Source organism: Lepidochelys kempii, chromosome 24 (assembly GCF_965140285.1).
Source record: "Lepidochelys kempii isolate rLepKem1 chromosome 24, rLepKem1.hap1, whole genome shotgun sequence".
Taxonomy (NCBI): domain Eukaryota; kingdom Metazoa; phylum Chordata; order Testudines; family Cheloniidae; genus Lepidochelys; species Lepidochelys kempii.
The window spans coordinates 18,565,926-18,588,688 of NC_136403.1; the positions used below are offsets into that span (position 1 = coordinate 18,565,926).

Below are 22,763 nucleotides of genomic sequence, written 5' to 3' on the forward strand. Positions count from 1 at the left end.
TTAGGAAAAAAAATTTCACTAAGAGGGTGGTGAAACACTGGAATGCGTTACCTAGGGAGGTGGTAGAATCTCCTTCCTTAGAGGTTTTTAAGGTCAGGCTTGACAAAGCCCTGGCTGGGATGATTTAACTGGGAATTGGTCCTGCTTTGAGCAGGGGGTTAGACTAGATGACCTTCTGGGGTCCCTTCCAACCCTGATATTCTATGATTCTATGATTCTATGAGAGCACCACCGGTTGGGGGGATCTGCCCTGTTTCCTGACACCTTCCCTGAGCCCGGCACTCCCAGTGGAGCCGCTCCAGAGAGAGCGGGACGAACTGAGCCCTGCAAAATCAACCTAGAAGGACATTTCTCCCCTCCAGGGCGTTCCCACCCGCCTGGACAGCTGGGTTAGCCACGGCCTCTCCTTCCCACAGCCCTCCTTCCCCAGGGGAGCTCAGCCAGCCGGTGCCTTTCCACAGGCCACGGGCCTTGCCTTTGGGGAGGGGGTCTAGGTAGGACTCCTGGGTTCCATTCCCTGGCCCTGCAAGGGGAGAGGGGTCCAGTGGTTAGAGCAGGGGGCTTGGGAGCCAGGACTCCTGGGCTCTATCCCTGGCTTTCAGAAGGGAGTATGGTCTGGTGGGTTACAGGGTGGGGTACTGGGAGTCAGGACTCCCGGGTTCTCTTCCTGCCAGCATCACTTGTGCACAGATAAGGGTGGGGGGGGCGGTACAGGACGGTCAGGGGATAAGGAGCTAGGGGGGTACTTTCCCCACAACTCGCTTTATTCAGCCAATGCACAAAAGGAATCCGCAATCTCCCCCAAAGAGAAGCAGCAGCCCGTGGCTGCTGAAGGGAGGTGCACTGCAGCCCGGCACGGAGCAGAAGGGGAGGATGCCAGGCCGGGGCTCAGGGCTCCCCGATGCCTCCACCGGCCCTGGGAGCTGGGTAGCACTTGGCCTGGCTCAGGATCTCCGGCATGCCCTGGGCGTATTTCTTCACCAACACTCTCTTCACGCAGGCGCCAGGGGAGCCACATCCAGCCGCAGTCATCCTCAGTTTGATGTCACCTGGACAGGGGAGAGACGTGATCGGGGGCTCCCAATTCTCCCCCCCGACCCTCATGAGGTCTCTCACACACTCCCCTCCCAGCAGGACTGCACCCGGCTCTGCAGGCAGAATGGGGTCTAGTGCTCAGAGCAGGGGGCCTGGAACAACGTGAGAACATAACAGAGGAACGGCCCTCCTGGGCCACCCCAAAGATCCATCTAGCCCAGTATCCTCTGGCCAATGCCAGGTGCCCCAGAGGGAATGAACAGAGCAGGGAATCATCCAGTGATCCATCCCCTGTCGCCCATTCCCAGCTCCTGGCAAACAGAGGCTAGGGCCACCTTCCCTGCCCATCCTGGCTAATAGCCACAGATGGACCTGTCCTCCAGGAACTTCTCTAGTTCCTGTTTGAACCCTGTTATAGTCTGCACCTTCACAACTTCCCCCGGCAATGAGTTCCACAGGTTTCTTGTGCGTTGTGTGAAGCAGTACTTCCTTTGGTTTGTTTTATACCTGCTGCCTGTGGTGACCCCTCGTTCTTATGTTAGGAGGAGTAAATAACACTCCTTCTCTACTTCCTCCACACGCTTCAACCTCGATCGTATGCCCCCTTAGCCGTTTCATTTCAAGGTGAAGTTACTGAGACATGAGAGGATTTTATCGCATGACAGCTCACTTTGTTTAAGAGCCTTTGGTGAGGCATGCTTTCTGAAAATCTAAGTACACTATATCCACGGGATGCCCCTTGTCCACACGCTTGTTGACCCCCTCAGAGAATTCTAGTACACTGGTGAGGCGTGATTTCCCTTTACCAAAACCATGTTGACCCTTCCCCAACAAATTATGTTCATCTATGTGGCTGACAGTTCTCTTTTTTCCTATAGTTTCAATGAGTTTGCCCAGTACCGAAGTCAGACTTATTGGCCTGAAGTTGCCGGGATCACCTCTGGAGCCCTTTTTAGAAAATTGGAGTGTCATTAGCCGTCCTCCAGCCAGTTGAGACAGAAGCTGATTTAAATGGTAGGTTACAAACCACAGTTCGTTGTTCTGTAATTTGACGTTTGAGTTCCTTCCGAACTCTTGGGCAAATCCCATCTGGTCCTGGTGACTTATTACTGTTTAATTTATCAATTTGTTGCAAAAACTCCTGTAATGACTCCTCAATCTGGGACAGTTCCTCAGATTTGTCACCAAAACGGAATGGCTCAGGTATGGGAATCTCCCTCCCAGCCTCAGCCGTGAAGACCGATGCACAGAATACATTTACTTTCTCTGCAGTGGCCTTATCCTCCTTGGGTGCTCCTTTGGCATCTCAGCAAGTAGGACTCCAGGGTTCTCTCTGCAACTCTGCCAGGGGAGTGGAGTCTAGTGGGTCAGAGCAAGGGGGGCTGGGACTGAGCCAGGACACCTGGGCTCCACCTTGTACTCTGTGTTCAGACCCCGCCCCCATCTGGAGAACTTATCCAGTGTTAATATCCCAGATTCCTCAACATAATGGTCCTCGGCGCCGGTGCAGACCAAGAGCTCCTTCTCCTTCTCCTGCCAGCCATCTGCCCCCATTTTGAAGAATGACGGGCACTGCCGGCCGTTGGGGACAGAGCTCACACTTGGCACTGACAACAGTCAGACACACACAGTCAGCCAGGGGTGGGGATTCACCACACGCTGGGCTCGATCCCAGCTACGGGAAGGGAGTGGGGTCTAGTAGTTAGAGCAGGGGGGCTGGGAGCCAGGACTCCTGGGTACTCTCCAGGCAGGTATGGCCAGAGCACGGCTCTAGGTTTGCAGCAGACACACACCTGGGATGGCCCCGGCGTTGCAGCCGTCGGTGTCACAGCAGGCGATGTTCACCCGCACGGTGACATTGTGCGGGTAGGTGAGCGAGAAGGGGCCGGGCTCACAGTTCTTGGGCTCCAGGCACGATTTACCCGTGTAGGAGAAGGAGTTTCTCTCTGTGGAAGGGAAACAGAGCATCACCTCTGAGCTCCCCAATGGACCCCCAGCTGCTCCATCCTCCCCTTTTGTTCCATCCACCCCACCCCCAACTAATCTCATCTTCCCCCCCCATCCCCGATAAAATCCTCTCTTCTGTCTGATCCTGGGCCCACAGTCACCCACTGCAATTCCCTTCTCATCCCATCCCCTGTCTATGACATTACCTTTCCAGACGGAGCAGTCCCTGCTCCTGGAGAGGAGCACAGTCTATTGTTTAGAGTAGGGGGAGGGGCTGGGAGCCAGGACTCCTGGGTTCGACTCCTGGCTTCAGGAGGACAATGGTGTCTACACTTAGTAGGAATCTTCTTTCACTCACCCAGCCTGAACTCAGCCACGACAGTGACGCAGGTCCCTTCCGAAGGGCCCAGAGCTGCAGGGGGCCGGCGCATGATTGCTCTTCGGACGCACACACCTCGCATTGCAGGGTGCTCCCTGGAGGTTGGAAAAATCCCTTCTCAGTACAAACCATGGCTCCCCACCCCTCCCCAGGCAGTGCCCGTGGGCGAAATACCACCACCAACCAACTGTGGAAGTTGTTACCATCAATGCCTCCTCACTGAACGTGTGGGCAGGCAGATCTTGGAGAAATGCCACCTGCTTTTGCAGCAGTTCTGCCCAGTTCCATTTAACTCTCCGGATGGGGAAAGGCATCTTGCTAGCTGGTCATTTGTATCTTACTCAAAACCACAGACAAGTCTGTTTCCTGCCTGAGTGTCTGTGGCTAGAATACATTTTCACCTGCTGACGTGGCTATCTGGGGTGCAGGTTGTGCCTGCGAACAAACCCCACACGTCTGTGCAAACAGAAAAAAAAGAATTTGGCTGCTCTGAAGAGGTTTCTGCCTGTGAACCTTTGCGGTGAACCTTTCACACACACACACATTCACACACACACACCCCGCTGTCACTCTCTGCTCCAGGCCTCTGCCTGGGATTGTTTAGTCTGCAGAAGAGAAGAATTAAGGGGGATTTGATAGCTGCTTTCCACTTCCTGAGAGGTGGTTCCAGAGTGGATGGTTCTAGACTATTCTCAGTGGTGGAAGAGGACAGGACAAGGAGTAATGGTCTCAAGTTGCAGTGTGGGAGGTTTAGGTTGGATATTAGGAAAAACTTTTTCACTAGGAGGGTGGTGAAACACTGGAATGTGTTACCTAGGGAGGTGGTAGAATCTCCTTCCTCAGAAGTTTTTAAGGTCGGGCTTGAGAAAGCCCTGGCTGGGATGATTTAATTGGGGATTGGTTCTGCTTTGAGCAGGGGGTTGGACTAGATGACCTCCTGAGGTCCCTTCCAACCCTGATATTCTATGATTCTATGATTCTAATTACCCTGTAAAGTATCTACCATCCTGATTTTCCAGAGGTGATTCCTTTACTTCTATTAAAGGTCTTCTTGTAAGGAAACTGAATGCTTTTTCATCGTTCTAAGATCCAAGGGTGTGGGTCTGTGGTCACCTATGCAATTGGTGAGGATTTTTACCAAACCTTCCCCAGGAAGTGGGGTGCAAAGGTTGGGAGGATTTTGGGGGGAAAGACATGTCCAAACTACGTTTCCCAGTAAACCCAGTTAAAGTTTGGTGGTGGCAGTGGAAATCCCGGGGCAAAGGATACAATTAATTTGTAGCTTGGGGAAGTTTTAACCTAAGCTGGTGAAAGTAAGCTTACGAGGTTTTCATGCATGTCCCCACATCGGTACCCTAGAGTTCAGAGGGGGAAGGAAACTTGACATACTGCATTCCAGCCGAGTTATTTTGTAATGGTGGAAATGAGAAAGGAAGCAATTTGTCAGCAGCAGTGTGGCCGTGACATTGTCCATTTTTATGGATGGTTTTGTGAGCAAGTCGTTTTTAGGTGAGGGGAAACTTGGGGTACCCAAGACACATCAGACTGCTGCAAGGGGTACAGCTGTCTGGAAAGGTCGAGTGTCACTGGCCTAGATCAAAGGCATAGCAAAGGTAGAACACTGTGTTTGGAGTTTCGATTTCATGAAAACCAATGGACCATCGTATGGATTTCCTTTCCCTGTCTCCTGTTTAATAGAATAACAACCATTCACCCTGAGCACAGCCCTGGGACTCACTGACCCAGCAAAGACGCCCGGCGATGCTAATGAAGAACTTTAGCACCAGAAAAGTGTCGACTCCAAAGCCGGGGACCATCCTGTCCTGTCAACTCTCTTCTTCCGAATTTGATTGGCCAAGTTCACCCTTGCCACTGATGCCTTCACACCTCCATCATGCATGCAAAAACTCTGGACTGGCTGAAGAGATCCCATGATCGTTAACTCTTTGCTGTCTAGAGCTTGGGAGAGTTACAGTTCAGTCAGTGAACATAAGTTTTTAATTGAAGGAGGAGAGAAAGAAAACCAATTCATCCACTTTGGTTTTTTCCAGAGCTTTCCTCTGGAAACATCACTTCAACCTCCAAATGCCTTCCCTCGCTTTTGCCAGGGTCCCAGGTGGGAGGAAGGGAACATTATCCCCAATCTTATAAACAGGGAAACTGAGGCAGAAAGAGGCAGTGTCAGACTCAGAGCCACGAATACAGCCAAGGAGTCAGATTTCAGAGTAGCAGCCGTGTTAGTCTGTATCCCCAAAAAGGACGGGAGTACTTGTGGCACCTTAGAGACGAACCAATTTATATGAATTTGTTAGTCTCTAAGTTGCTACAAGTACTCCTGTTCTTTTAAGCAAGGAGTCCTAATTGCTGCTGGCTTCCAGCCTATTCTAGACCCACCCCCTCCCTGACTTGGGGATAGAACCCAGGAGTCCTGGCTCCCAGAAATCAGACCATGTGAGTCAGTGCAATGGTGCAACAGTGTCCCCTCCTGGCCAAGCAGGGCGCGGTCCCGGCTCACCCAGCTCAGCGCGGCCCTCACGCTAGTCCCTGTGCCCAGGAATCTGCAAAACCCTCTCTGCTGCTCAGCCCTTTTCTCCCTGCACTCCTTGGGCCAGCGTGGGGTACATACACCCCAGAAGAGACCCCCCCACTCCCTCCCAGAGCCTGGGAATGATCCCAGGAGTCCTGGCAGGAATCTCAGTGCAGGGGGCAGGGGAACATTTCCAAGTAGGATGACAAGGGTGGGGGACGGTTTTCCTGGCTCCTGAGAATTGTCTGTGATTTCCAAACGTTTCCTGCTCCTCATCGGTGCTCGGCTCCCTGTGCCTAGGGGCGGATGGGACTCCCCTGTGACCAGGTGAGCAGACAGCAGGCAGAGGGGTTGGGGCGCCCACATGGTGGCCGGGCATTTTCTGCAGTGACCAGAGCAGGCAGGCAGGCAGGTTCAGAGTATCAGAGAACCATAGAAGATCAGGGTTGGAAGAGAGCTCAGGAGGTCATCTAGTCCAAACCCTGCTCAAAGCAGGACCAACCCCAACGAATTCATCCCAGCCAGAGCTGTGTCAAGCTGGGCCTTAAACACTTCAAAGGATGGAGATTCCACCCCCTCAGAAACGACTCAGAAGAACGCAGACCGCAACAAACATCGATATGATGCTAGAGTGCGTTCCCAGGAACTCCAGCCGGGGGACAGAGTCCTGCTGCGAAATTTGGGTATTGCCGGCAAACACAAGATAGCTGACGGATGAAAGGCAATACCTTACCTGGTGATGGAAAAGCTGGGAGATCTGCCAGTCTACAAGATCAAACCTGAAGACGGTCCAGGGCAAATAAAGACAGTGCATAGAAACCTTTTGCTCCCTGTGGGGGAATTGGTAAGCACCCCTTATGAGATGGGCCATGACAGGGCAGTCGGCCAGAACAGAAGAGCTAGACCAAAGCTGCCATCCAACACAGACAGCGGGACCCGGACAGCTAACTTACCCCTATTCTGCACATCTGAGAGTGAGTCTGAGGAGGAAGACACAACCCTGGTGTATCCTGGGATGGAGACAAGATTTCAGTCTCGATCAGCTGAACGAAATGAAAGTTCTCCCTCTTCCGCCCTAAACCCCATAGCGGAATTATTTAGGCCCATTTCCGACACCCCTGTGCCGCTGATGACACACACAGGTTATTGGACAGTGGACACACAGGTAGAGGATGTCCTGGGCACCTTGGACCCTCCAGCGTTAGAACTAGGAGTGCAGGGGCCTATGCCAGTAGCCAAGGGACCCTCAAAGGAAGCCTCTCCATCCATCACTCAAGAGGATGTTCCCCCTACCTCGGCAACAGAGATTCTCAATAGACGAGACAAGGTGATAAGACCAGTAAAATGGTTAACTTATGATGCACCTGGGGTGACTAGTGAGGAGCCAATACATTTAGCACACAGGATTGTGGAAGCTCAAGTGGGCTTCCTGAGGCCCTTTGGAGGAAACCAATGAGTTGGTATAAAGGGAGTGTGATTTGTCGGGACGACAAATTCTCGGCTGGGGGGAGGATGTAAGCAGAGCCAGGATGAGCTCCACCCTGACATCTGGTGGTGAGGTGTGGCAAGTTGTGGAAAAGAACTTCAGGGGCCGATCTCATTTGCATAGGCACATCCACCCCGCCTAGAATGAGGCCATAGCTGCCCAAATGGTCACTTTGGCTGTTGTGGGATCCCCAGTGTCTCTGTTATTGGGGCAGGAAGAATAACTTGCTATTACCCTGATTATGGGAACTGTGCTTGGAACTGTACTTGGCCATTTGTTATGATGGAGGGACTCACCATCAACAAAGTAGCAGTCGCTAGGGAAGGGACATGGGTGCCAAAACTCTGTGACTGGAGAGAGGCTTGAGACAGGTATTAGTACCTGGTGGTGTGGGCCCGAAACACCAGTTGCACCTCTGTCTGTCTCTCTCCACTGTGGAATGTCAGAGCTAATTTTGGGTCTATTAAGAGTCTTGCTACAGGTACTGTGCTGAATTCACTTTGGCCTTATGGTGCACCAGCACTAAGGCTCCCACTACTTTGAGCTGGAATCACTGAGCGCTGTGTCAAGTAGTGGGGAGCCGGAAGATCTAGAGTGCAGCGGTGCTGATCGTGGACAGGCTGGCGGAGCCGTTTGTGAGACAGCGAGGCGAGCTGTGCGGAGCGGAGCTGTTCGTGAGACGGCGAGCTGTGCAGAGCAGAGCCGATCGTGGCGGAGCGGAGCCGTTCGTGAGATGGTGGAGTGGAGCGGAGCCCTGTGGGGCAGTCAGCTTCAGGTCACGTAAGGTGCCCCTTACCTCTTCCCCCACACACAGGCACATTTTTAGCCAGACTGGGGAGTAACACTCTGCAGATGAACTTTTGAACTCTGGGGCTGGACTTTTTGGACTTTGGGTGATTTGTGGATTGCTGGACTCAAGACGTTTGGGTTCTGGGACTCAAGAACCCGAGGGAAAGGATGTGGCCCAATTTGCTGGGGTGGGTCTTTGCTCATGGTTTGGTTAATGAACACTAGTTGTGGTGTTTTCCCAATTTAATGCTGATGTCGTTTACCTCATGTTATTAAAGATTCTCTGCTACACCGAGACTCTGTGCTTGCAAGAGGGGAAGTATCGCCTCTTTGAGGTGTCCAGGGGGTGTGTAAGATTTTCCCAGGTCACTGTGTGGGGGCTCGAGCCAGTTTTCCATTTGCTTTGATGAGAGGGAACCACTGTGTACTGAACCCGGCCCTTGCTGCTATCAACTTGGCCTGGCAGAAGGGTTACATATGCATCATCACCTTTGGAACTGTGCGCTAGGAACGTGTAGTCCCGGAACTCTTTGCCAATAAAGGTCTTAACAAATATTGAAAGACATTCGTCACCCTTAAATTCCCAGGATTTTTCTGGCTTTAGGGACATCGCAAAAATGTAATTGGGCACATGCAACCCAGTCTCCTGCGTACATTGAAAATCATAAAAAATATACTTTTCTGAGGATTCGGGCTTCCTAAGGCTGTCCATAAAACAGAGGTGACTGTCTATATCTCCAACGACCAAACCCTGACCCTGCTTACAGCGCCTCCCTTTACACCGGTGCCGCTTGTCCACGTACGACGGACACTGATCACACAAAGTTTTAGACAGGCATTCAACTGGTTTTTTTTGATGCACAGTTGACATGTCTGTCTAAACACTCTTTGGGCTGACAAAACAGTCTACAGCTAGGACACCTCAGGAGCACCCCCACGCCAGAACCCCATAGTAATGTTCATCATGCAACAGGATGAAATAAGTCTTAGGGTAAAACCCCAGCCACCTTTCACTGCATACAGCACCACCTCCTAAATGCTGTTCAAACTTTGCTACGTCACTGAGCAGAACCTTCTCTGGATCTGACCACCCCAGTTTCTCATGCAACTTTCTAGCCTCTGCTAACAATTCCGCATCCGTAGGTTTATGACCGGCCATGACGGACAAGAGCCCACCCGCAAAACATAGAAATTGGTACCAGTGTAAGTCAGCTCTACTAAACATTGTCTCTTTTTTGGAATAATTTGACTACTAAGGATAGAATTTAAAACTCTTCGAGCGCCCCCACCCCTATTTTTTACAACTGTCACAATGAGGCGCAATGTCCCATCGACATGCAATTCTCTATCGCTCTGTAGCAGCTTTGAGGTCTGGTTTAAGAAATCCTCAGCGGACAGCTCATCCCTACTTCTTCTGACTGAAAACAAAGGGTCAGTTCAATGACAGCTCTCTAAACATAACTGTACATAATCATCAGGGCCTACCCTACCATTAATGTCATCGAGAACTAGCTGTATCCCTCTGTGTATGGCTTCAACAACCTCTTCAGCTTCAGCTGAATTTATTTCCTCAAGATTGACAAAACAAAACTCCTCACAATACACTGACCCCCCAAATCTAGGTAATTCACGTTGCCAACTTCTCACTCTCTCCATATAGATCTCTGCATTTTCAGGGTTACTTGGGGGTTCCTCTACAGAACCATCAGTGGCATCTTCTACATCCCATACTAATTGAGAGTCAGACTCTGAGACGCCTCTGTGAGGGTCATTGGGAGTAGATGGGGCCCCCGTCTAGAGAGCCCTCTGGGGAATTTTCTAAACCAGAGTCTGATTTCGCCTCCCCATTTTCAGACATGCCAGTTGATGCCCCCTACCGGAGGCTCTCATCTTTTTGGGTTTTTTTCCTCATTACCTCTTTAGCCCTTCTTAAAATTTTTACAGCGACCCTGGCCTGGATCTTTTTGGCAGCCATCTGTTTATCCCCCAAGCGCTGTCCGCCCTTTTGTTTACACATGAGCTGACGTGCACCCTTCAGGGTACCCCTTTCCACACCTAGTCATGCCTGATCAGAGCCACCCTTTCCAGACCCCCTTTCTTTTAGGCCCCCTGAGGATTCAGCATCCATCAGTTTTCTGAACAAAGCATCGTATTTTTTCCAAATCTTTTGAGAATGCTGTTGTTTTAGACCCCCCGAGGATACAGCGTCCATCAGTTTTCTGAATGAAGCATCAAACTCTTCCAAAATACGAGAATATGGGGGATCTGTGACAAGCTTATGGTTTTGGGAGAATGGCTTATCAATCCTTGGTTTTTTGTTCACAACCCCGAGAGCGCCTGCTCCGGGTTTGGAATGTGTGTGTTTCTGGGCACATTCAGAGCCCCTAGCGTGCGTGCTCTGGGTTTGTGAACGTGGGCGTTTTCGCTCACAGTTTTCTCAGGGCTCGGTGTGGCGGTGGCCGCTGAGGAACTGGAGTTGTGTTTGCATGGGTGTTTTTTACCAGAGTGTTTGTTTTGTCCTTGGCTTTGACGTAAATGAGGTTTGGACTGGCCTGATGCTTCATCTGCTCTCTTGTGCTGTTTTGCCTTGTTAAAGGTCTCAAAGCAGATTCCTGGTTCTTTGGTGGTTCTCGGGGTTGTGTCCTGGTAGCTCCCACTACAGCCTTGTCAGAAGGGCTGCACCTGACTGATTGGGACGGGGGGAAAAATGCATTTTGTACAAAAACGTAACTTTGCCAGCTTTCTCACCCACACCTATGTATTTACTTAAAATACAAAACCTCATAAATTAACCAGACTGTCAAGGTTCCTCCCCCACTCTGAACTCTAGGGTACAGATGTGGGGACCTGCATGAAAAACCTCCTAAACTTATCCTTACCAGCTTAGGTCAAAACTTCCCCAAGGTACAAAATATTCCACCCGTTGTCCTTGGACTGGCCGCTACCACCACCAAACTAATACTGGTTACTGGGGAAGAGCTGTTTGGACGCGTCCTTCCCCCCAAAATACTTCCCAAAACCCTGCACCCCACTTCCTGGACAAGGTTTGGTAAAAAGCCTCACCAATTTGCCTAGGTGACTACAGACCCAGACCCTTGGATCTTAAGAACAATGAACAATCCTCCCAACACTTGCACCCCCCCTTTCCTGGGAAATGTTGGATAAAAAGCCTCACCAATTTGCATAGGTGACCACAGACCCAAACCCTTGGATCTGAGAACAATGAAAAAGCATTCAGTTTTTTACAAGAAGACTTTTAATAAAAAATAGAAGTAAATAGAAATAAAGAAATCCCCCCTGTAAAATCAGGATGGTAGATATCTTACAGGGTAATTAGATTCAAAAACATAGAGAACCCCTCTAGGCAAAACCTTAAGTTACAAAAAAGATACACAGACAGAAATAGTTATTCTATTCAGCACAATTCTTTTCTCAGCCATTTAAAGAAATCATAATCTAACACATACCTAGCTAGATTACTTACTAAAAGTTCTAAGGCTCCATTCCTGGTCTATCCCTGGCAGAAACCAGCGTACAGACAGACACAGACCCTTTGTTTCTCTCCCTCCTCCCAGCTTTTGAAAGTATCTTGTCTCCTCATTGGTCATTTTGGTCAGGTGCCAGCGAGGTTACCTTTAGCTTCTTAACCCTTTACAGGTGAGAGGAGCTTTCCCCTGGCCAGGAGGGATTTCAAAGGGGTTTACCCTTCCCTTTATATTTATGACACAGACTAATAAGCAAAATATATTTACCCAGCTTCATCCATCCATCCGTCACTGATACTGATGAATTTTTCTTTTCAGTTGTCTCTTTCCTTTTTCTTTTGAGGTTGTTTACCCCCTCACGTTTTGACCGTACTGTAAAGCAAACAACATTCTAATAAGACACATGAAACTATCTAGTAAACTTTAAAATCAAAAAATATTCATTAGGGTGTTTTTTCTATTTAAAAAAGTCATAGCTTTAAAACAAAATAATCCATTTCAGGGTGTACAAGCAACACAGGTTTTGAGTTTATTTCTACCGCTTTAAAAACAACCCCCACAAATATATATATATATATAATACATTTTAAAATACATCTCATTTTGCAAAGTAAAAACCCTGTTAATTGGAAACACACCATCACCATCACTTTGTAGACATATACTTTTTAAAAACCACCTATGTTTTACACATACACACACACACACAGAGCAGTTTAAAACCCTGTTTGCAACAAAATACTTTTCAATAAAACCACATGCTTTTAAAGAGACCCCTGGTTGTTCTGTCCCCCGCCCCAGCCATGTGTGCTTGGAGCCTTTGGGTTAAAAAACAAGCCAAAATGTTAGTTAGTATTAGCCCCCAAATCCCTATTCATCCTATGTAATACCTGAAGTTATTAAGCAAAACTACAGTTAAAATGTTTTTTTTTTTTACCTTGGCCTGGTGATGAACTGCAACTTAAAGTTACTGGCTCCATGCTAAACAGATCACACTGCAATAAAGATAGGCACCATTATTTACTAAGACAGCATGGCCAAAGCATGGCATTATCTAATAAATATATATTTTTTTCAGAGTTAAAAACAGGGAACATACCTCCTCTTGCAGTCCAGCAGCAATTCAAGAGAGTTTCTGTTGAAAGAGAAAGTCTCCAAGCTATCTGAGGTTTTTAGACCATCCTAACTCTTTTGTTTCAAAATAGTTAGCAGGTTGATTGGATCACCCCTCCCTAGCATTCCCTTTTGTGATCTGGGGGGAATAAGTTTTCTGCACAATTGGCCTGCTTTTCTTTTTTAAGTTCAAATACATATTTTTCCCCCACCCCTGTAGGGCCTTCTTACAATAACCGTTTCAAGTGAGAGACCCTTTGCAGATATCAATGAATGTCTTGGGGCTTGTGTTTTTTGTTGTTGTTGTTTTTTTTAAACATGTGTCTTTCATGCTTAAAGTTGGGTGGGGTGGGGTGCTTTCTAGAAAAAGTGCCCCATGGCCTTCACCCCACTCCTGGGTCATATTTAAACTGGCCTATAGCGTTCTGCCAACTCCAGGGGTTATATTTAAACTGTCCAATAGCATCTGCGAACTCCTGAGGTTTTATTTCATTTCATATTAATCAGAACTCACCATCCTCACCCACCCATCTCCCTGACGATGGGTGCACCCCCCCCGCATCAAAATTAACCCTATGGCCACAAGGGTGAGTAATCACAGTCACTCTGGCTATTCAGTGAGGGGGGTGGTTAAACCCATTCAGTTCAACAGGATAAGTCAGCTCTATTGTCCTCAACCACATGTCTGAACAATCCCTGTTTGTTTTATTGTAAACACGTTTTTAGGATATTTTTTCCCCTTCCACAACATACATTTCAGCTTTTTTTTTTTTTTTTTTTTTGCTGTCAGTGGGTCTTTCTCTTACACAAAAGACACAAGAGCGAGGTGCTCACAAAGAATTTTTTATTTAAAAGACATACAGCTCCTTTAAAACAAACCACAATACTCCATTAAAAAAAAAAAGAAAGAAAGAAAGAAAGAAAACCTTTAAACTCCCTTAAGGGCCAGAGCCGTTTTAACAGAAATACAGAGAGTCACAAAGCCCTTTTCAATAGATTTTTTTTTTGAATTCACAGCTACCAAGTTTTATATCGCATGTTTGGCCCCTCGCCATTTTCTAACTTAATCCTTATAGATTTCTTACAAATAGCCATTTTCTTAAGCAGGGTTCTGTAACTTTTTGTGCGGACGAGCTGGTCAATATAACTCTCTAAGCAGGCATCTTCCGGTTTGGCCATTTTCTTTAAAACACAGCCAGGGTCTCCACTGAATTGCACAGCATTTATCAAGGTCACCCCTTGCGCTAAATGTTCTTGGGTTAGACACAGACAGTGCGTAGCATAACCTATGGCAATCACAGTGGTTAATAAGCTTTCCAAACCCAGCTCAGCACACAGGCCCCGGAGCTGGCAGTTTATATCCACTGAAGTCCAAGTCACACAGTCATGGTGCCGCTGGCCTGGCACATCTATGACACAGCCCTCAAAATCTTCAAAAAGCTTTTCCCTGAGACAGTGATTAAGAACAGCATAAACAGCAACGCGTACAATAGTCCGCATGACTTTTTTACGCTCACGACGTGACACTGGCTCAGTCAGTTCCATGCCAAGCCTCCTCCTAAACTCCTCCTAGCCGTCATCCTCGGAGTCCTCTTCAACATTTTGTATCGGCGTTGAGCAAAAACAAGGGGGGCCCAGTTCATCCTTGCCGCTTGGTGCAACGCTGTCCAGGGTCTCCGGGTCCTCTAGAACGGCATCATCGAGCTGTCGAGAGATTTTTTTCAAAAAAGGAACAGCGTAAGCACCCCACTGCTTGGTTTTTGATTTACACAATCCCTGGTTCCTAGCCCCCCATTACACACCCCCACCCCAACCGTCACCTCTTAAACATTCATTTACCTGAGCCACGTCCTTTGCAGTCACCTTGTCTGCCCGTAACTCCCCCAAGCCATGATCACCTTCCACCTCTCGGGGGGTGGACAACAAGAGGCCATCACGCTCATCACGGTGCCTCACAAGCAGCCGGGTTTCGGGGTCCCGTGTGTGCATCAACGGTTGGGCCAAAGGGCTCCCCTCAGTTGCCCCCGTCTCCTCCTTGGAACTCTTGCTGATGTAACGCTTTCTCTGCGGTTTGTCGAAGGCCCTTGGGGCTAAAACAAAGTCCGAAGTTCCCACAGGGGTGGTGAAGGAGTCCATGTTTCCACGATTTCTAAAACACGTGCTCTTGGTAAAAGACAGCCTCTTCTGCCCGACGCTGGGACTTATGGGGTGATGGTGCTGCGTTCTGATTGGCAGAGGGGGTCATATGCCCCTCTTCTGGGCGGTTCACCCCATCCCAGATCCTGCCCTATTTTGGTCAAATCTGCTCTCGGGGCGGCCTGATTGGCAGACGTTGGTGGGAGGAGGAGTTGTTAGAGGGGTCACACTAATCATTTCCAGATGGGTCACCCCACTCCGGAACTCATCCTGATTGGTCAGATCTCCTCTTGGTCCTATAGGGACAAAACCCCTCCTGATTGGTAGAGGGTGGGAGGAGGAGTTGTTAGAGGGGTCACAAGACCCACTTCCGGGGAGGACATACTGCCCTGAAACTCGCCCTGATTGGTCAAATCTCCTATTGGGGGAAGTCCTACTGGGGCGAAACCTCTCCTGGTTGGTAGAGGGCAGTGGGAGAACTTGTTAGAGGGGTCACATGACATACCTTGCTTCCGGTCTTGTGGCAGCCTTGACCCCGGAAGCAATACCCCATTGGGGTGGGACTTCTGGTGGGAGACAGAGGTCAAGGGCTAAGTGGTCAAGGGGCGGAGTTAGGGTTTGATTGACTGTAGGGCCATTATACTACTAACCTCACTGGCACCTGACCAAAATGACCAATGAGGAGATAAGATACTTTCAAAAGCTGGGAGGAGGGAGAAAAACAAAGGGTCTGTGTCTGTCTGTGTGATGCTTTTGCTGGGGACAGAACAGGAATGGACTCTTAGAACTTAGTAACAGGTTTCAGAGTAACAGCCGTGTTAGTCTGTATTCGCAAAAAGAAAAGGAGGATTTGTGGCACCTTAGAGACTAACCAATTTATTTGAGCATAAGCTTTCGTGAGCTACAGCTCACTTCATCGGATGCATACTGTGGAAACTGCAGCAGATATTATATACACACAGAGATCATGAAACAACACCTCCTCCCACCCCACTGTCCTGCTGGTAATAGCTTATCTAAAGTGATCATCAAGTTGGGCCATTTCCAGCACAAATCCAGCACAGTGATCCATCCCCTGTCGCCCATTCCCAGCTTCTGGCAAACAGAGGCTAGGGCCACCATCCCTGCCCTATAGCCACAGATGGACCTGTCCTCCAGGAACTTCTCTCGTTCCTGTTTGAACCCTGTTATAGTCTTCGCCTTCACAACATCCCCCGGCAATGAGTTCCACAGGTTGACTGTGCGTTGTGTGAAGCAGTACTTCCTTTTGTTTGTTAAAAACGTGCTGCCTGTGGTGACCCCTCGTTCTTATGTTAGGAGGAGTAAATAACACTTCCTTATTTCCTTCCTCCACACCCTTCAACCTTCTCTAGACCTCGATCATATCCCCCTTAGCCGTCTCTTTTCCAGGCTCAATAGTACCACTCTTATTAATCTCTCCTCATATGGCAGCCGTTCCATCCCCCTCATCATTTTCGTTGGGCTTTTCTGAAGCTTTTCCAATTCCCTTATCTCTCTTCTGAGAGGGGGCGACCACATCCGCATTCAGTGTTCTACTTGTGGGCATCCCATGGATTTATATTGAGGCAACACGCTCTTTTCTGTCCTATTCTCTGTCCCTTTATGAATGATTCCCAGCATTCTGTTCACTTCTTTCATGGCTGCTACAAATGGAGTGGATGATTTCAGAGAACTCTCCACAATGACTGCAAGATCTTTCTTGAGTGGTAAAATTTGACCCATCATTGTATATGTCTACTTGGGATAACGTTTGCCCATGTGCATTACTTTGCATTCATCAACATTGAATTTCATCTGCCGTTTTGTTGCCCAGTCACCCTGTTCTGAGAGACCCTTTAGTACCTCTTCACAGTCTGCTTTGGACTTCACTATCTTGAGTAGCTTTGTATCTTCTGCAAATTTTCCCACCTCACTATTTACCCTTTTTTCCAGAACATTTCGGAATATGGTGAATAGGACTGGGCCCAGTGCAGATCCCTGGGGGACTCCCACTATTTACCTCTCTCCCTTCTGAAAACTGACCATTTCTTCCTACCCTTTTTTCCCTATCTTTTAACCAGTTACTGAGCCATGAGAGGATTTTATCCCATGACAGCTCACTTTGCTTAAGAGCCTTTGGTGAGGGACGCTTTCTGAAAATCTAAGTACACTATATCCACGGGATCCCCCTTGTCCACACGCTTGTTGACCCCCTCAGAGAATTCTAGTACATTGGTGAGGCGTGATTTCCCTTTACCGAAACCATGTTGACCCTTCCCCAGCAAATTATGTTCATCTATGTGGCTGTCAGTTCTCTTCTTTCCTATAGTTTCAATGAGTTTGCCCAGTACCGAAGTCAGACTTATTGGCCTGTTGTAGCTGGGATCACCTCTGGAGCCCATTTTAGAAATTGGCGTCTCATTAGCCATCCTTCAGCCATTTGGGACAGAAGCTGATTTAAATGGTAGGTTACAAACCACAGTTAGTAGTTCTGTAATTTGACGTTTGAGTTCCTTCCGAACTCTTGGGCAAATCCCATCTGGTCCTGGTGACTTATTACTGTTTAATTTATCAATTTCTTGCAAAAACTCCTGTAATGACTCCTCAATCTGGGACAGTTCCTCAGATTTGTCACCAAAACAGAATGGCTCCGGTTTGGGAATCTCCCTCCCAGCCTCAGCCGTGAAGACTGATGCAGAGAATTCATTTACTTTCTCCGCAGTGGCCTTATCCTCCTTGGGTGCTCCTTTGGCATCTCAGCAAGTAGGACTCCAGGGTTCTCTCTGCAACTCTGCCAGGGGACTGGAGTCTAGTGGGTCAGAGCAAGGGGGGCTGGGACTGAGCCAGGACACCTGGGCTCCACCTCGTACTCTGTGTTCAGACCCCGCCCCCATCTGGAGGACTTACCCAGTGTTAACACCCCATAATCCTCAACACAATGGTCCTCGGCGCCGGTGCAGGCCAAGAGCTCCTTCTTCTTCTGCCAGTGATCTGCCCCCGATTTGAAGAATGACAGGCACTGCCGGCCGTTGGGGACGGAGCTCACAGTTGGCACTGAGAACAGTCAGACACACACAGTCAGCCAGGGGTGGGGAGTCACCACACCCTGGGCTCAATCCCAGCTCAGGGAAGCGAGTGGGGTCTAGTGGTTAGGGATGGGGGCTTTGGGCTGGCACCCAGGACTCCTGGGTTCTCTCCAGGCAGGTGTGGCCAGAGCAGGGCTCTAGGCTTGCAGCAGACACACACCTGGGATGGCCCCGGCGTTGCAGCCGTCGGTGTCACAGCAGGCGATGTTCGCCCGCACAGTGACATTGTGCGGGTAGGTCAGCGAGAAGGGGCCGGGCTCACAGTTCTTGGGCTCCAGGCACGACTTACCCGTGTAAGAGAAGGAGTTTCCCTCTGTGGAAGGGAAACAGAGCATCACCTCTGAGCTCCCCAATGGACCCCCAGCTGCTCCATCCTCCCCTTTTGTTCCATCCACCCCACCCCCAACTAATCTCATCTTCCCTCCGACCCCCGATAAAATCCTCTCTTCTGTCTGATCCAGGCCCCACAGCCACCCACTGCAATTCCCCATCTCATCCCATCCCCCGTCTATGACATTACCTTTCCAGACTGGGCAGTCCCTGCTCCTGGAGAGGAGCAGAGTCTATTGGTTAGAGTAGGGGGAGGGGCTGGGAGCCAGGACTCCTGGGTTCCACCCCTGGCTTCAGGAGGACAATGGTGTCTACACTTAGTAGGAATCTTCTTTCACTCACCCAGCCTGATCTCTGCCATGACAGTGATGCAGGTCCCTTCCGAGGGGGCGCAGGGCTGCAGGGGGCCGGAGCACGATTGCTCTCTGGACGCACACACCTCGCATTGCAGAGCGCTCCCTGGAGGTTGGGAAAATCCCTTCTCAGTACAAACCCCGGCTCCCCACCCCTCCCCAGGCAGTGCCCGTGGGCGAAATACCACCAAGAACCAAGAGGTGGCGCTGTGGGAGTTGTTACCACCAATGCCTCCTCACTGAACGTGTGGGCAGGCAGATCTTGGAGAAATGCCACCTGCTTTTTCAGCAGTTCTGCCCAGTTCCATTTAACGCTCCGGATGGGGAAAGGCATCTTGCTAGCTGGTCATTTGTATCTTACTCAACACTGCAGACAAGTCTGTTTGCTGCCTGAGTGTCTGTGGCTAGAATTCATTTTCATCTTCTGACGTGGCTATCTGGGGTGCAGCTTGTGCCTGCGAACAAACCCCACACGTCTGTGTAGGCAGAAAAACAAGAATTCGGCTGTTCTGAGGAGGGGTTTCTGCCTGGCTTTGCGGTGAACTTTTCACACACACACACACACACCCCGCCGTCACTCTCTGCTCCAGGCCTCTGCCTCTCAGAGTTACGTCAGCTCAGCCACACTCGACTTCAGCCCACTTTTCATCGCTAATCCTGCCAATTCTCTTCTTCAGAATATGATTGACACTTGTTAAGACTCTGGATAGATGGCTGTGTGCCTCCAGCAAGTGATCCCAGGAGCATCAACTCTTTCCTCTCCAGAGAGTGGGGGCCTTAGAATTCATAATGTGAGCATAAGGCTTTTTAAGAAAGACAGAAAGAAAGAAAGAAAGAAAGAAAGAAAGAAAGAAAGAAAGAAAGAAAGAAAGAAAGAAAGAAAGAAAGAAAGAAAGAGAAAGAAAGAAAGAGAAAAATTTTCCCACTTTGGTTTTTTTCGAGTTTTCATGTGGAAGCATCAATTAAACCTCAGAACGCCTTCCCCTGCCCCTTCTATGTCCCTAGATGGTAGCAAAGTGATCTTATCCCCATCTAAGAAATAGGGAAACTCAGGTAGAAAAAAGATGTGTTCAATTCAGGGTTAGAAGAAAGATAACAGCCGAGAAGTCCTCACTCCTGACACCCAGCCCACTCTAACCCACGAGACCCCACTCCTCTTTCCGAGCCACGGACAGAACCTGGGAGTCCTGATTTGCAGCCATCTCTGCTCAAACTCACTACACCCCAGCCCTCTTCCACAGCTGGGGAATGAACCCAGGAGTCCTGGCAGGAATCTCAGTGCTGGTGGGCAGGGGAACATTTCCAAGCAGGATTACAAGTGGACGGGGGTGGTGCTCCTCATCAGGATGACCCCAAGCCTGGGCGAGAGCTGGAGGAGGAATGAGAAGAAGGAAGGACAGACGGACTCAGACCCGCTGGCCAGACCCCTAGCGTTGGCTGTGGGAGTCCCAAGCTCCAATCCCTGCTCTCCCCGAGTCAGCCGGGGGACGTGGCCCCGGGTTTTCCTCTCACTGCTTTTACCCACAAATTCCATCCTGACCCCAGAATCCGCTATCGACAGCGGTACGTTCCCCAAGTAAATTCCCGACCCCCCCACCCGGCTCCCTGTGCCCGGGGACGGACGGGACTCACCTGTGGCCAGGAGAGCGGACAGCAGGCAGAGGGGCAGAGCCACCCACATGGTGCCCGGGTGTTTGCTGCAGTGAGCAGAACAGCGAAGAAGGATCTGGCTGTGGTTTTATCCGGCAGGATGGCAAATACCTGCCCCTTGGGGGATCGGCTGGGGCTGCCCCATGACATCCTGGTGGACCCGGAGATGGGAGATTTCACAGCCTTGCATGTGACACTGGCTGATCAGGTGATGCCAATGTGTACTGATGCCAATTCCCTTGTGCATTAGTGGAGATCAGTGGTTCTCAGCCAGGGGTCCGTGTACTCCAGGGGTACACACAGGTCTTCCGGGGGGTACATCAGCTTATCTTGATGTTTGCCTCATTTTACAACAGGCCAGATATAAAGCACTAGTGAAGTCAACACGAGCTAAAATTTCTGGACACAATGACTTGTTTGTGCAGCTCTATGTACTGACCACTGAAATGTAAATGCAATATTTATATCCCAGTGGAGTTATCTTATAATTACACGGTGGAACTGAGAAAGGAAGCTATTTGTCAGTCACGATGTGGCTGTGACACTTATGTATTTTTAGAATAACATAAGAAAGGACCTGTCATAAATATAAAGGGAAGGGGAACCACCTTTCTGTCCCCGGTGCTGTAAAATCCCTCGTGGCCAGAGGCAAAACACTTTCACCTGTAAAGGGTTAAGAAGCTAAGGCAACCTTGCTGGCACCTGACCCAAAATGACCAATGAGGAGACAAGATACTTTCAAATCGGGAGTGAGGGAAACAAAGGGACTGCTTGTCTCTGTGATCTTTTGCTTGGAACAGCTCAGGAATGGAGTCTCAGAACTTCTGTTAGTAAGTAATCTAGCTAGAAATGCATTAGATTTCCTTTTGTTTAATGGCTGGTAAAATAAGCTGTGCTGGAGGGAATGAATATTCCTGGTTTGGTGTCTTTTTGTAAGTTAAGGTTTTGCCTAGAGGATTCTCTATGTTTTGAATTTGATTACCCTGGAAGGTATTTACCATCCTGATTTTACAGGGGTGATTCTTTCACCTTTTCTTTCATTCAAATTCTTCTTTTAAGAACCTGTTTGCTTTTTCATTGTTCTGAAGATCCAAGGGTTTGGGTCTGTGTTCACTTGTACAAATTGGGGAGGATTCTTATCAAGCCTTCCCCAGGAAAGGGGGTGTAGGACTTGGGGTGATATTTTGGGGGAAGACGTCTCCAAGTGGGCTCTTTCCCTGGTCTTTGTGTAAGACGCTTGGTGGTGGCAGCGTACGGTTCAAGGACAAGGCAAAGTTTGTACCTTGGGGAAGTTTTTAACCTAAGCTGGTAAGAATAAGCTGAGGGGGTCTTTCCTGCGGGTCCCCACATCTGTACCCTCGAGTTCAGAGTGGGGAAGGAACCCTGACAGGGCCACACTGGGTCAGACCAAAGGTCCATCTAACCCAGTATCCTGTCTTCCGACAGTGGCCAATGCCAGCTGCCCAGAGGGAATGAACAGAACAGGTAATCAAACATCAAGTGTTCCATCCCCTGTCATCCATTCCCAGCTTCTGGCAAACAGAGGCTAAGGACACCATCCCTACCCAGCCTGGCTAATAGCCATTGATAGCCCTATCCTCCATGAATTTATCTAGCTCTTTTTTGAACCCAGTTTACTTTTGGACTTTGCACATTCCTCTGGCAAGGAATTCCACAGGTTGATGGTGCATTATGTGAAAAAACACTTCCCTTTGTTTTTTTAAACCTACCGCCTCTTAATTTCATTTGCTGGCCCCTAGTTCTTATGTTATGAGAAGGAGTAAATAACACTTCCTTATCTACTTTCTCCACACCACTCATGATTTTCTAGACCTCTCTCCTATCCCCCCTTGTCCGTCTCTTTTCCAAGCTGAAAAGTCCCACTCTTATGAATCTCTCCTCACGGAAGCTGTTCCATCCCCCTAATAATTTTATGACCCTTTCCTGAATCTTTTCCAATTCCGATATCTCTTTTATACGCTGGGGTGACCACATCTCCACACAGTTTTCAAGAATGGGAGTAGCATGGATTTATATAGGGGCAATATGACATTTATTGTCTCATTATCTCTCCCTTTCTTAATGATTCCCAACATTCTGTTCTCTTTTTTGACATGCACTGCGTACTGTGAACTATCCACTGTGACTCCAAGATCTCTTTCTTGACTGGGAACAGCTAATTTAGACTCCATGTCTGGTTTTGGAAGCAAGTAGCTTTAAGTGAGGGGAAACTTGGGCTATGCAAGACACATCAGACTGCCACAAGGGGTACAGCGGTCTGGAAAGGTCGAGAGCCCCTGGCCTAGATCAAAGGCATGGCGAAGGTAGACCAGTGTGTTTGGAGTTTCGATTTCATGAAAACCAGTGGGCCGTGGTATGGTTTTCCCTTCCCCGTCTGCTGTTTTAGCGGAGTAACAACCATTCACCCTGAGCACAGCCCTGGGACT

At 49.1% G+C, this 22,763-nt stretch overlaps 1 protein-coding gene across 1 annotated transcript; it reads right to left on the minus strand.

Annotated features, from left to right (window-relative positions):
• Window positions 1-766: 766 nt before the first annotated feature.
• LOC140902981 (phospholipase A2 inhibitor and Ly6/PLAUR domain-containing protein-like) lies at window positions 767-22,234 on the minus strand. The gene is made up of 6 exons (XM_078850490.1): window positions 22,221-22,234; window positions 20,299-20,396; window positions 18,656-18,772; window positions 18,144-18,296; window positions 17,805-17,951; window positions 767-1,049 (listed from the first exon to the last, which is right to left on the minus strand). Exons 1-6 carry the CDS (start codon window positions 22,232-22,234, stop codon window positions 889-891), a joined length of 690 nt encoding a protein of 229 aa, XP_078706616.1. The 3' UTR covers window positions 767-888.
• Window positions 22,235-22,763: the final 529 nt, after the last annotated feature.